Raw genomic sequence first — 12220 nt, forward strand, 5'->3', positions numbered from 1 at the left:
AGCCTGGAATTTCTGGAGAGCAGCTTCTTTCTCTGACACTGAAGAGTAAACCAGTTCCATTCTGAAACAGAGTCACTAAAATTACCAAGAAGATAGCAGTTTTCCTAACAACTAATCAATCAAGAAATATTTATTAAGCCCTTACTTTATACCAGGCACTGTGATAGGTTCTGGAGATACAAAGATAAAATTGGCTAGTCTTATACTTCTTTCCTTCCTATACATTAACACCTAAAGTAAGTCTAGGTATTTAAATCTTTGCCGCTCTATCTTTTCTTCAAGTTAAATCATAAATATTTTGGACAAGATCTCTCTATATATCTTCATGCCGCAGCATTAAATATGTGATGGGACATGAATCTTACCCAGCAAGTCACACAATTTATGTAATATTTTAAAGTTGACAAAAATGCTTTAATCACTTAACCTTATTTAATCCTCAGAGCAACCTATAAATGAGGAAATTTCGGCATGTAAAAATTAAGTGACTCACCCGGAATCATGAAATCTCATTTTTTTTTAAGTACCTGAGGTAGAATTTGAATCCAGGTCTTTTTGACTCCAAGTCCAGTCCTGTTGTCACTACTTCTCACTGTCTCTCTGATGTCTGGGGCAGAATTTAGCATTTTACCAAAAAAAAAAAAAAAAACCTTCAGGCAGCAAGGATAAAGAAATTGATTTATATGGATGAATGTGTAAATGAATGTGTATTTATTAAGAGCTTACTATGTGCCAGATGCTTATACTAAGCACTGGAAAAGCGAGTGCAAATGAAAGGCAGCTCCTTCCTCAAGGAGCTTGCCTTCTAAAGAAAAAGGGCAGAGGAAGTCACAGGGATCAGTGAGCAGAGCCAGAAGGCAATGGGATGACATGTCCTCTATACCAATGGTAGCATGGATGGAATTTCTGTTCAAAGAGCAAGGTCTAGAGAGCTATGGATGGGAATTGGTTATAGTCTGTTATGGGCATGGCAGGAAAATGGTGAACTCACATAATTCAGTCTGGTCGCAGGGTGGGAGCTGGAGATCCTGCTGAGAGCACAGCAGGAGTCGTGTACAAAGGACAAGTAAGTCAAATGTAACTGAAATTTCATCAGATTTTCTATTTCCCTTTGGAGTCATGATGATGCATTTTAGAGAGAGTCCTAGGACATTTTAAAGAGGTCTTTAAGGGAAAGAGATACAGAAACAGAGACAGGGAGGGACAGAGACGGATAGACAGATAAAGACAGAGAGGAGTATCTTTCCTGACTTTTAATGAAGGACACACGTCACACTGGAAAGAACACTGGTTTCACTACTTTTCCAGCTGTGTGACCTTGGTCAGGTTACTTAATGTCTCTGTGTTTCAGTTTCCCCACCTGTAAAATAAGGAGGGTTGGGTTAATGTGTCTCAACTATTCCTTTTCGGATTTCACAATTTATGAATTATATTATTCTATCATTAATTATATTATGAGCTATATGATCATTTTCTCACGAAGAGTAAGAAAGCCTTAAATTGGAGAATGAGATCTAAAGGCATTCAGAAAAACTATATTTTTCTGGGATTGGTCCTGGAAATCAGGAAGGAATTTTCAATGGGATATCCCTGATTAAAGGCCTCTAGTCTTGATGCTATCCTGTACAGCCAAAATAGTATGATTTAGTGTGAAAGGGTTTTGAATTTGGAGTCACAATGACCTAGATTCAAATCCCTCCATTTACTATTTAACGTAAGTCCTTACTACCTCTAAGTAACCAAATCCTACTTCCTGCCTTGTGAGCCTTTGAATAAGTCACTTCTTTAGTATTCTCACCCTTCAAAGTGAGAGGACTGAGAGTTATTGATCTCTAAGTCCCTTTTTAACTCTCTCAGTGTATGATTCTGTAGATCATTTTCTCATTAAGAGATAGGACAAAAGTTTGAATTCAAGTGATAAAACAAGGACTGAAAGCCTTTGGGAGGATGGATTCTGCGGGAGTGGCCCTGGGAATAAAGAACATTTTTCCAGGGCTCATTTGTAGCACTAAGACAAAAGATATCCAGATCACTAATGCCAGGCTACAAAGTAACTGTCATTCCCTGTGGCTGGATTCTAACTTTACACTGAGGAAGCCTAGATTTAGATAGAAGGCACCAATCTACTCCTTGTACAGATGCAAAAACTGAGGCCCAGAGAGGTTAAATGACTTGTCCACTATACAGATAGGAGCTGGGATTTCAACCCTGATTCTCTGAGTCCAAATTTGATACTCTGCTCTGTGACATTTTGCCTCTTTTTTTATATCTACCTAATAAAAATCTAGGGGCAGCTAGTGGCACAGTGGATCCAAAGTGATGCCAGCCCTGGAGTCAAGAGGGCCTGAATTTAAATTTGGTCTCAGACACTTATTAGCTGTGTGATATTGGGCAAGTTACTTAACCCAATTTGCCTCAGTTTCCTCATCCATAAAATAAGCTAGAGAAAGACATGGTAAACCACCTGGTCTCTTTCCCAAGAAAACCACAAATAGGGTCGTAAAGAATGGGACATGGATAAAAATCTATGTGCTAATGGCTGTTTTCCATGTCTCCATGTCTCATCCAATAGTTATATTCATTTAGTTTCATCAACAACCATTTTTTTAATGCCCATTATATATACAGAACATTTGGGCTAGATGCAGGGAAGATACAAAGTACAGACAAGGAATGATCCTTCATTTCCTTGAGTTCAGAGTCTTGGATGAAATGAGGACTTTACAAATGACAAAGCCGAATGACTAGGAAGCAAATAGATCTAGCATTGTTAGCCCCGTCTAAGCTTCGGAGGGAAATTGACATTGAAAAGAAGAACTGGGGCATCTAACAAACATGAGGGTGGGGAAAGATTCCTGCCCCTTTGGGTCTTTTTGGCATAGCTGTTATACTCAGAGGTACAGAGGTTTTGATTCTCTTTTTTTGCAAATTAAAAAAAAAGTATTTAAAACAAGACATGCTCTCAATCTGTTAAACACACAGGGAGCTTTGTTTCTCCAACTAAACTCAGCAGGAAGGGAGGGCAAAGAGAGGACCATCATATTACAGTTTGCTGAAATATTTATGAAGAAGCTATTGACTACAAGTGATAGTTTCCCCCTTGCTCTAAGTTTTAATCTTTCACAGCTGCATTCATTTGGCCCTTCTTTCTCCCCCCACCTCAACATTTTGGTTGTTCAGACCTGTGATTTCATCTTTGTATAGGGACCTCCTGGTGTAGAAACTCCCCCTGCTGCTGCATATTTATTAGCAACTTGTTTGTAATTTATAGCCTCAACTTGCCCACTGTCACCTAGTTAATATATGCCAGAGGTAGGGCACCCTGGTCATCCTGACTCCAAGGTTGGCCCTCCATCTACTACCCTAAGATCCCAATAAATTTGGCTTTATATTTCTTTTCTGTGGCGCTGGATAAATACACTGTGAGAGGTGCAGCCCTGCAAAAGACAAAGAATGAATTGGACAGAGAAGAGAAGTGAATTGGATCAAAATATCAGACTTGGAAACATAGCATATATCAGGAAACTAGAAGAGAGATTTTACTGACCCTTTCAAATAAATTTTATCTTCAGACACCACCATGTTAATTGATCCAGAGGAGGAAGGGAACATTTCAGGACTTGAATGGACCATATGGTTTCTGGAGATATTAGAAAAGAGGTGCAAAAGTCATGTGAACAAGAGATAGAGAACTGTTCCAGATGGCAGGAGCTACTGAGAGGGCTTAAGTAATCACGCATGTGGAAAACATTTAACTCTAAGAATGATTGTTTAAAAAAATAATAATTTTCAACAAGTCATTAATAGCTTAAAACATCTGTTTCTTCACCATGCTTTTTCAGTGTTTTAGGAAGATCACTTAAAAAAAGAGAGAGGTATAGATGACTTCAATGGAGATGAAGTTGTAGTGGCTTGTCCATTGACCATGATTCACATATTAGCCAGCTGGTCTCTTCTATTCCCTTTCACAAGAGAAGGTACTCACGTCATAAGCTGGAAGTAAAGCAGGGAAGGGAGGAAGTAACCTGGAGGAAATGGATACCACCAGGCAACAAGCTTTCAGAGCACCAGAGAAGGAAGTTATCCTTATTTAGGATAATTTATTCTTACTCAAGGGTTACTGTCCCCCTTTAAATTAAGTAGAAATAATAAGAAAGGATGATATAGTAGAGGAATGTGACAAAGTACTCTAAGGGGACCAGAAACAGATTAAAATACAGTTGAGAAGTGTTTAATAAAAGAGATAAGAATACAATTCAACATAGATGATAATTTGTAGTTGCCTAAGTCAATATGAGCTCACAGGGATCTTTTATTGAGTTTGATATCACTGACACAGTAGTGTGTTTAGGAGGGCCACTATTGCTACAGTGGAGAAAGCACCAGTCTTGGAGTCAGGAAGACCTAGGTGGAATCCTACCTCAAAGGTATCTTTACTGAACGATCTTGGGCAAATCACTGACACTCCCAGTGCTCTAGTGGGCAACTATCTAAGGCAGGTCAACAAACATTCATTAAGGACTTAGGTGTGCTAGGCACTATGCCAAGCACTGGGAACACAAAAAGAGACAAAGACATAATTCCTGTCCTCAAGAGACTGACATTCTAACAGAAGAGACAAATAACACATATACACGTACACACACGTACATATGTATGTATTGTGCATTTATGTACGTGTGTATCAATAACACACATTTATCCCTTCCACATTGTCGGGGCTAAGGGCATGGCGCTGGTGGGATATGGAAAATCCATGTAAAATTTTTTGGCCATCCCTTCATACCAGAGAAGAAGTCTGAATTATTATGCTATTAAAAGATGAAATATGTCAGTATTACACAATACTATACATACATTTTATACATTTCTGAGTTTCTAAACTTTTTCTGTGTTGTCTTTTGGCCTTTGTGTGCCATCTGCAGCTTCCACAAAACTTCCAAAAAATTTCCATTTAATTTCTTATGCTGACTCAAAACTTTGAAGATAAAAATTGCAATATAAAAGGGACAACTCTGTGTGTATATACATATATGTATACATATACATGTGCACGTGCACGTTGGTTGTTGTCCTTCATCTTTAAAGAGGATCAAAGGGACATCACTATTGTAAAGTGAAATTACAGGGTGTCCAACTGTGGCTAATCAGACCAATACGAGCTCGGAATGCTCTACCACAGGCTGGGCACAGATAGTCCATGCGAATATTTGGGGGTGGATATCCCAAATCTGCGCATCCTGTATTTACTTTGTGCTGTCTCAATTCTGCTTTGCTCAAAGAGCACAGCACCTTTTCTTATGTGGGCACACCATGCTGAGTGGTCCTGTGCCAGTGTCTCCCATGTTGCACAGTCAAATCCAAAGTTCTTGAGAGAGACATACACATATACACATATGCTATATGTGTATATATACATATTCATTTATATTTATTAGATGGAAATCACAGAGGGAAAGCAGTATGGGAAGAGGGAAGAGTGGGAAAGGTGTCTTGATCAAGGTGAATCTTGAGCTGAGTCTTAAAAGACACTAGAGATGGAAATGAGACTGAAGAGAAGTCCAACAAGAGAGGACCACCGATGAAGAGGCATGAAGTCAGGAGACAGAAATCCATGTGCAAGGAATAGTGCTCCTGGATTGTAGAACTGCAAAGGGGAATGTCCATGAAATTATACATACAGAAAACATTCAAAATCAAAAATAAGAAACAGGGAAAAAAATCTTGTTTTTCTTTGAAAAGAGAATGGCTAAAGAAACTTAAGGGGAAACATGAGACGAAAGAATGAGAACAGTTTTAAACATCTAAATTTTTTTTAAGATGAAAAACAGGAAGGAAACTTGATCAGTTTAGGAAATTCTAGAAGAAGAAGAACCACATGCCTTCCAAAGGAATCTCTATTACAAATATATAAGGAGAGTTTGATGTGGTATGGTATGGCTAAGATGGTCCAGTGACAACAGACACAATTCAGAAGTGTGTGACTTCTCTCTGTGAACATGGTCTGGAGCTGGGCTCCCAAACAAGGACATTAGCATTGTGTTTCTGGGCATAATCAATCTTCAGGCTGTGGTGAACTCAGGAAAGGAAGACTTTTCATGGTGCCCCTGTGTTATTTATCAATATATCATTAGAATATATTTGTAAAGTTTTATTTTAATTGACTTCTATAGGTTTTTGTTAGTATGTGTTGGGAGGAATGCGATAGAAAGCAGAGGAGTTAGTCCAGGTCCAGGCCAGTTAATAAAATCACAGAAGAAGTGGATAACAGAGAGGTGAGGTGTTAATGTGTTAAAAAAAAAAGGGGGGGGGGGCAAAGGTGAGTCTACTCCCTATTATCCCTTTAGGAAGTATAAAGAAGTTTCTCTGATGGAATTGGAAGCCATCTGGCCATTACCCAAGTCTCAGAAGCAGTAATAAAATCAGAGAGTAGATTTCTGGGCTAAAACCTCTACCTTCAATCAGAGGACAAGAAGGCATAAGGGTTTCACTTTCCTCCCTCCCCCACTATTAGTCTCACACAATGGGAAACAATGCATCCATTAGGAAATGGGAACACAGACACACTGAGAATTGGGGGCAGGTAGCACTTTCAAGAAGTATGACCCTTGGGGGTTTCCCATGGATTCAAGAAAGAATTCATCTTTGGCAGTCAAAATGAGATGTAAATTCACATTCCAAATATTGCTTATTAATATGAAAAATTTGCATAATGAGTTTATTTTATTCATTTGCATACATGAAAATTCCTGGGAACCTTGAAGAACTAAACATTATACTAAGTCAATGGGAATTTTTCAGATCTCAAAGGAATTGTTTAATGTCACCCTCATGGTCATCTAATCCAACCCCCTCATTTTACGAATAAGGAAAGAGGTCAAGGAACTTGCCCAAGGTCACATAGAGAGTAGCATAAGAGAGATGCAGACCCAGTCCTCTGATTCCAAATTTCATCAAGCTGCATATAGGGCCCTGATGCAGTAATGAAGGAGGGAACTGGCTTCAGTCAACCAGAAAAAATCAGTAATTTGAAGTCACTAAGGGATGTACACTTAGCAGAAGTTAAGTGTCCTTCAACATCAGGAATTCTACACGCTTATCTATTTCCATTCCAATGTGGAGCCATAAGGTCATGTGCTCCCCAACCTCTAACTGTGCTAAATGTGGAGCCACCTAGAAATGTCTGTTCTTGTCAGGAAAAAGAGGGGGTATCAGAGAAGGAGGACAGTAATAGCTCACAACAGGACTGGGGTATTGACAGGATCCAATATCCTTTTTTATCTGCCAAAATGTGGTATTTTTTTTCTTTTTTTGATAGTTGTGTGTTTATCTGTAATTTCCTGTTAAAAAAAAAAAAACATACATGTAAGCAACAACAAAAACAAAAAAATCAGCCCCATGAGAGAAACTGAACAATCCTTAAGGGGGAAAGGAGAAAAGGGAAGAAAGCAGGGAGAGAGGAAGGGTGGAACTGTTTATGAATCTAACAGCCTTTTTTCAATCTGCCTCCTTCTTGACCCTTCTCTTGATTTCCATCATCTACCTGTTTTTCTCTCTCTCCTCTCTCTCTCTCTCTCCCTCTCTCTCTGTGTCTCTGTCTCTGTCTCTGTCTCTTTCTCTCTCTCTCACCTTACCTACTTGCCTTTCAGTCTTTTTTTGTTGGTTCTTCATCTATGTCCCACTCACCAATCACACATATTACTCAAGGCTATGTCCTGGGCCCTTTTCTCTTCTCTTTCTATATGCTCTTGCTTGGTGATCTCATCAGCTCCTATGGGTTTGTGTCATCTCCATGATGATGATTCCCATATCCATATATATATATCCATCTCTAATTTCTTTCTCCAATTTCAAATCACCAAAGGCCTTCTGGAATCTTGAAATTGATGTCCCATAGGCATCTCAAACTCTACATGTATAACAACCCAATTATCTTTTACCCCTCCTCCCACAACCCTCCCTTCTTGCAAATTTCCACATTACTATTATGGATAGCATCATCCTTCCAGTTACCCAGGCTCATAACCTTGGCATCATCCTCAATAACTATCACTCTCCCCACAGTCAGGATCTGACCATATCACATACCTCATCTTTCTACTCAATAAACTACAAGAGCTCCCTATTACCTCCAAGATAAAATACAAAACCCCCTGCTTAGCTTTTAAAGCCTTTTATAACCCTTCCTACTTTTCCAGTCTTCTTAACATTTTACTCCCTTCCCTGCATTCTCTGATCCGTTGACAATGGCATTGTCGTTCCTAACACAAGACGTGGCACCTCTATTTCTGGAACCAGAAGCTTGGTCAGGGCCTCAATCTTTCTGTTCTCCAGACAATGGCCATTCCTCATGTCTTCAATACCTGCCCTCCTAACCTCTGCCTACCAGCCTCCCTAACTTAAAGACAACTCAAATCCTATCTTCTTCGGGTGTTTTTTTTTTCCTTTTCTGCACCCCCTCCCCCTACCACTGGCAGTACTTTCCCTCTGAAATTACCTTCCATTTGCACTGTACATATCTTATCAGTGCATAGCTGTTTGTGTGTTGTCTCTCCCAGCAGAGATTGTGTTTTGGTCTTTTTTCTTTGTTTGTTTGTATCCCCCAGCATCTAGTTCAATGCCTAAAACATAGGGAGTGCTTAATAAATGTTTTACGGCTGACTGACTGAATTACCTTCTTGCCTAAAATGGAACACTGGGGAAATTCCAGGAGAAGAAAAACGAAGGTTAACATGACTCCTTCCTTCACCTCAATGAAAAATGACTAGACTGGGGTGGAGCTGCTAAGGACTTCAAAAATCCTTGGTACCATCAGTTTCTCTAGAAGCACCTATTCTCTCCCTACAGCTTGTATCTGACTATTTGAAAAAGGGAAACTAGAAGGGGGGCAAGGCCAGGAGAGGAGAGAAGCACAGAAATTAGATGAGGGGATGGAAGAAAATGAAAGAGAAGAGGGGAGGAAAGGAGAAAAGGAGGGTGGGGAGGATAGAGGAAAATGAAGGAGAAGAGAGAAAAATATAGAGGAAAATCAAGAGAGGAGTGGAGAATGAAAGGAAGGAATGGAAAACAGAACAAAATGGAAGAAAATGGGAGACGTGCAACAATAAAGAAGCTGAACGGAGAATAAAAAGGGGAGAGGACAAAACAGGGAAGAATTAAGATGAAAAACTGAAAAGAATAGAGGAGCATGAGAGGAACAGAAGAGACGACGGGGGAGGGGAGGAGAGGGGGGAGGAGGGAAAGGGGGAAAGGAGGAGAAGGAGGGGGTAAAAGGAGAGGCCAAGGAGAAGGAGAAGAGAACAACCTCCCCCTGGTCTGTCCTTCCTAACGCTGGAGACGCATGCCGGCTCTGGTTTGAAGTGAGCCTGTTTGGAACAGTGTGAAACAAACACTGATTAAAGAGCCCGAAAAAAAGCTGGGGGCCAGAGCCCCCCCAGAGAACGACCCCAGCTGCCTCGGCCCCGACCATTGCTGACAACTTTGAGCAACTGCAGCACCAGCAGCGGGGGAAGGGGAGGGGGAGGAGAAGGGCTGGGTCAGGGCCGAACCCCCCGTCCTCCATCCAGTCGGGAGTCGCCCCCCCGCTCCAGCTCCTCAAGCCCCTCCCTCGCCTCCTCCCTCCTCCCCTCTGGATTAACAGCTTCAGCTCCAGCAGCGGCCGCGGGCAGCCGCGGAGGGCGGGGACTGTGGGTGTATAGCAGTGGCTCGGCCGGGGCCTAAGGAAGTGGCTGCTCTCCCGGTGGACGGGCCGGAGCTCCGCGCCCGGCAGCCACCACCCCTCCGCCGTCCGTCCCCGCGGCCCCGGATCGCGGGGCTGCACGCGGGCTTCACCGAACACAGGAGCCTGGCCCGATCGCCGGCGGCGGACACGCTCGAGCAGGTCCGAATCCGGGGAAGGGGGACTCGGGGACTGTGAAGGGGCGGGAGTGGGGGCGGGGGAGGCCAGCCGCCGCAGGCCCGCCTCAGCTAACGCAGCCGCCGCGGCCGCTCCCGCAGCTCCAGGAAAGCCTGGGACGCTTCTTCCGTAGCTCGGCCGCGACCCCTCCCCCCTCCGCCCCAGCCCCCCACGCCAGCCCAGGACCGAGGACGCCCCACCCCGCGGCGCCATTGCTCCCTGGGAGAGTCGGGCTCGGACGATGCTGGCTTCCTCCGGCCCTTTTGTGGTCCAGGCCTCTCGTCCCGGCGCCCCCCTGGCCTAGCGGTTGCGATCTTAGAGACCCTGAGAGATAATAGAGAAGATGAAGCTCACGGCGTCCAGCGGCCTCCGCGGGGAGGAAAGCCCAGAGCGAGCCGAATCCGAACACGAAGAATTGAATTCAAACGCGGGGCTAGACCTGCCATTTATGATGTTGCCCCACCCCCTGCTTCCCGTTAGCCTGCCTCCTGCCTCGGTTGCCATGGTGATGCATCAGATGAACCACTTCAATACTCTCTCCAACATGGCTGCTGCAGCCCAGAGGCAGAGTCCACTGTCCAGAGCCGGGGCTTCTGTTATCAAAGAAACCGACAGCTCTTCCCCTGCTGCTTCTCCCGAAGAGAGTGCCGGGGGCGGGCCGGAGGGCCTGGATGCCTCCAGCTGCTCACCTTCCCAGCTTGAGGACCCGCCCAAGGGGCCTGCCCTGATGCCTGAGGATGGAGAAAAAGAGCTTCCTGATCAAGGTAATGGATCGAATCCAAAGAAACTCCAGAAAGAAAACGTGCTGTCCCTCAGTCAGGAGCTTTTTATTCAGCACAAGGTACTGTGGGGAACCAAAAGGAGTCTAAGACAGGGAACCTGCCCGCAAGATGCTTACAGTCAAGTTTGGGAAGCGAGACAAACAGGAGAGATGCAAATCGCCATTCCGGTCATGAAACCAAACCTAGATAAAGGGCAACTGGCTGGCCAGATCGTGGCGCCTGGATTCACAACCCCATTTATCTTTGCTGATAGCCTTTCCTCCGTGGAAACGCTTTTAACCAATATTCAGTTCCTGCTGAAAGTGGCTCTGGACAGTGCCCGTGTCCAGGAAAGGCAAATGCAAGAAGAAAAGAAGGAGCTGAGAATGGAGCTCTACAGAGAGAGGGAGATGCGGGAGACCCTGGAAAGGCAGCTTGCCGTGGAGCTGCAAAGCCGGGCCACAGTTCAGAGGCGCCTGAAGAAGGAGAAGAAGGCCAAGAGGAAGCTGCAGGAAGTCCTGGAGTTTGAATCCAAGCGCAGAGAGCAAATGGAGCAGGCTCTGAGACAGGCCACTGGAGGTGACAGTGTGCTCAGCATCCTCAGAGGTTTTGGATTCTCTGAAAGAGATCTTGAAGGCATTGGGACTGAGTCTGACAGTGCAGAAATGCAAGAAAACATCAACCCTACCACCATGTACTGAAGGAACTTTCTATTAAAAAAATATATATATACATATATATATCTATGTATGTACCATCATCCATTATCTGAAGACTCATGTATATTTCACTAAAGAATACCCTACAGATCTTTCCATGCTTTCCAGTGCCGTGTGAAGAATGAAAGTTGCAGTGTGAAACTGAAAGAACTATTTGTTACATTGTAGTCTATAGCAGCATTGTGAAGAACCCTGGAAAGGTTTTATAAGCTCCCCATGCTAAGCTAAGCCTGTTGCAGTTGATCATTTGTAGCTCCCTCCTCCCAGAGAAGTTTTAGAATTTTTAAGCACATGCAAGAATTATTCCTTCTGAGAGAACTAACTTTTCCCCCACCCCTCCTCCCACCCTTTAAAGAGGCAGTAGTTTTGTTGAACAGTGACACAAATATATTAATCGGCCTGAAACGTCCCCACTGGCTTTACCTAAGTGCAGATCCTGAGTCCGCTTTTGCACCAAGACCAATCACCGTGGAGCTGTGGCAGTTGTGTTCGTACTCTAAGCTTTGTTTACTGAACCAGATATTCAATAAATATTACATTTTGCTGAGAAACTTGTGTGTATTTTGGGGGGGAAAAACTTATGTAAAAAATGTTGTGTCAGTTAGAAGACTAACATAAAAGAATGTGAGCTAAACCCCCATAGTTGAAGTTCTGTAATTATAATTGAAAGTTTTTGTGCTCACTTCAGCTTGGTTTGGGGTCTTTTCCAATGATAATATAAATGTTCAGTAGAATATTAGGTTATAGAAATATTTAAGGATGGTTTCTTTGTTGTACCATATGAAGTTAAAATATGCATTCTTTTTAAAAATATTCCTGCTAAAAACTTTATATTTGTCTTAGAA

The 12220-nt window shown here is 43.0% G+C and overlaps 1 protein-coding gene and 1 pseudogene across 2 annotated transcripts; one reads left to right on the forward strand and one right to left on the reverse strand.

The window, feature by feature from the left end:
- Positions 1 to 6686: 6686 nt before the first annotated feature.
- LOC140501880 (uncharacterized) lies at positions 6687 to 10108 on the reverse strand. 2 transcript variants are annotated; one of them, XM_072605953.1, is made up of 2 exons: positions 8498 to 10108; positions 6687 to 7340 (listed from the first exon to the last, which is right to left on the reverse strand). In XM_072605953.1, the coding sequence occupies exon 1, from the start codon at positions 10106 to 10108 to the stop codon at positions 9029 to 9031; it is 1080 nt and encodes a 359-aa protein (XP_072462054.1). In that variant the 3' UTR covers positions 6687 to 7340; positions 8498 to 9028. The 2 variants fall into 2 exon arrangements, with proteins under 2 accessions (XP_072462054.1, XP_072462045.1); XM_072605944.1 differs by having other exon boundaries at positions 6687 to 8218; positions 8274 to 10108.
- Positions 9665 to 11926, forward strand: LOC140501875 (dachshund homolog 2 pseudogene; annotated as a pseudogene).
- The last annotated feature ends 294 nt before the right edge of the window (positions 11927 to 12220 follow it).

This window comes from Notamacropus eugenii, chromosome 1, assembly GCF_028372415.1.
Source record: "Notamacropus eugenii isolate mMacEug1 chromosome 1, mMacEug1.pri_v2, whole genome shotgun sequence".
NCBI classification, from domain to species: Eukaryota; Metazoa; Chordata; class Mammalia; order Diprotodontia; family Macropodidae; genus Notamacropus; species Notamacropus eugenii.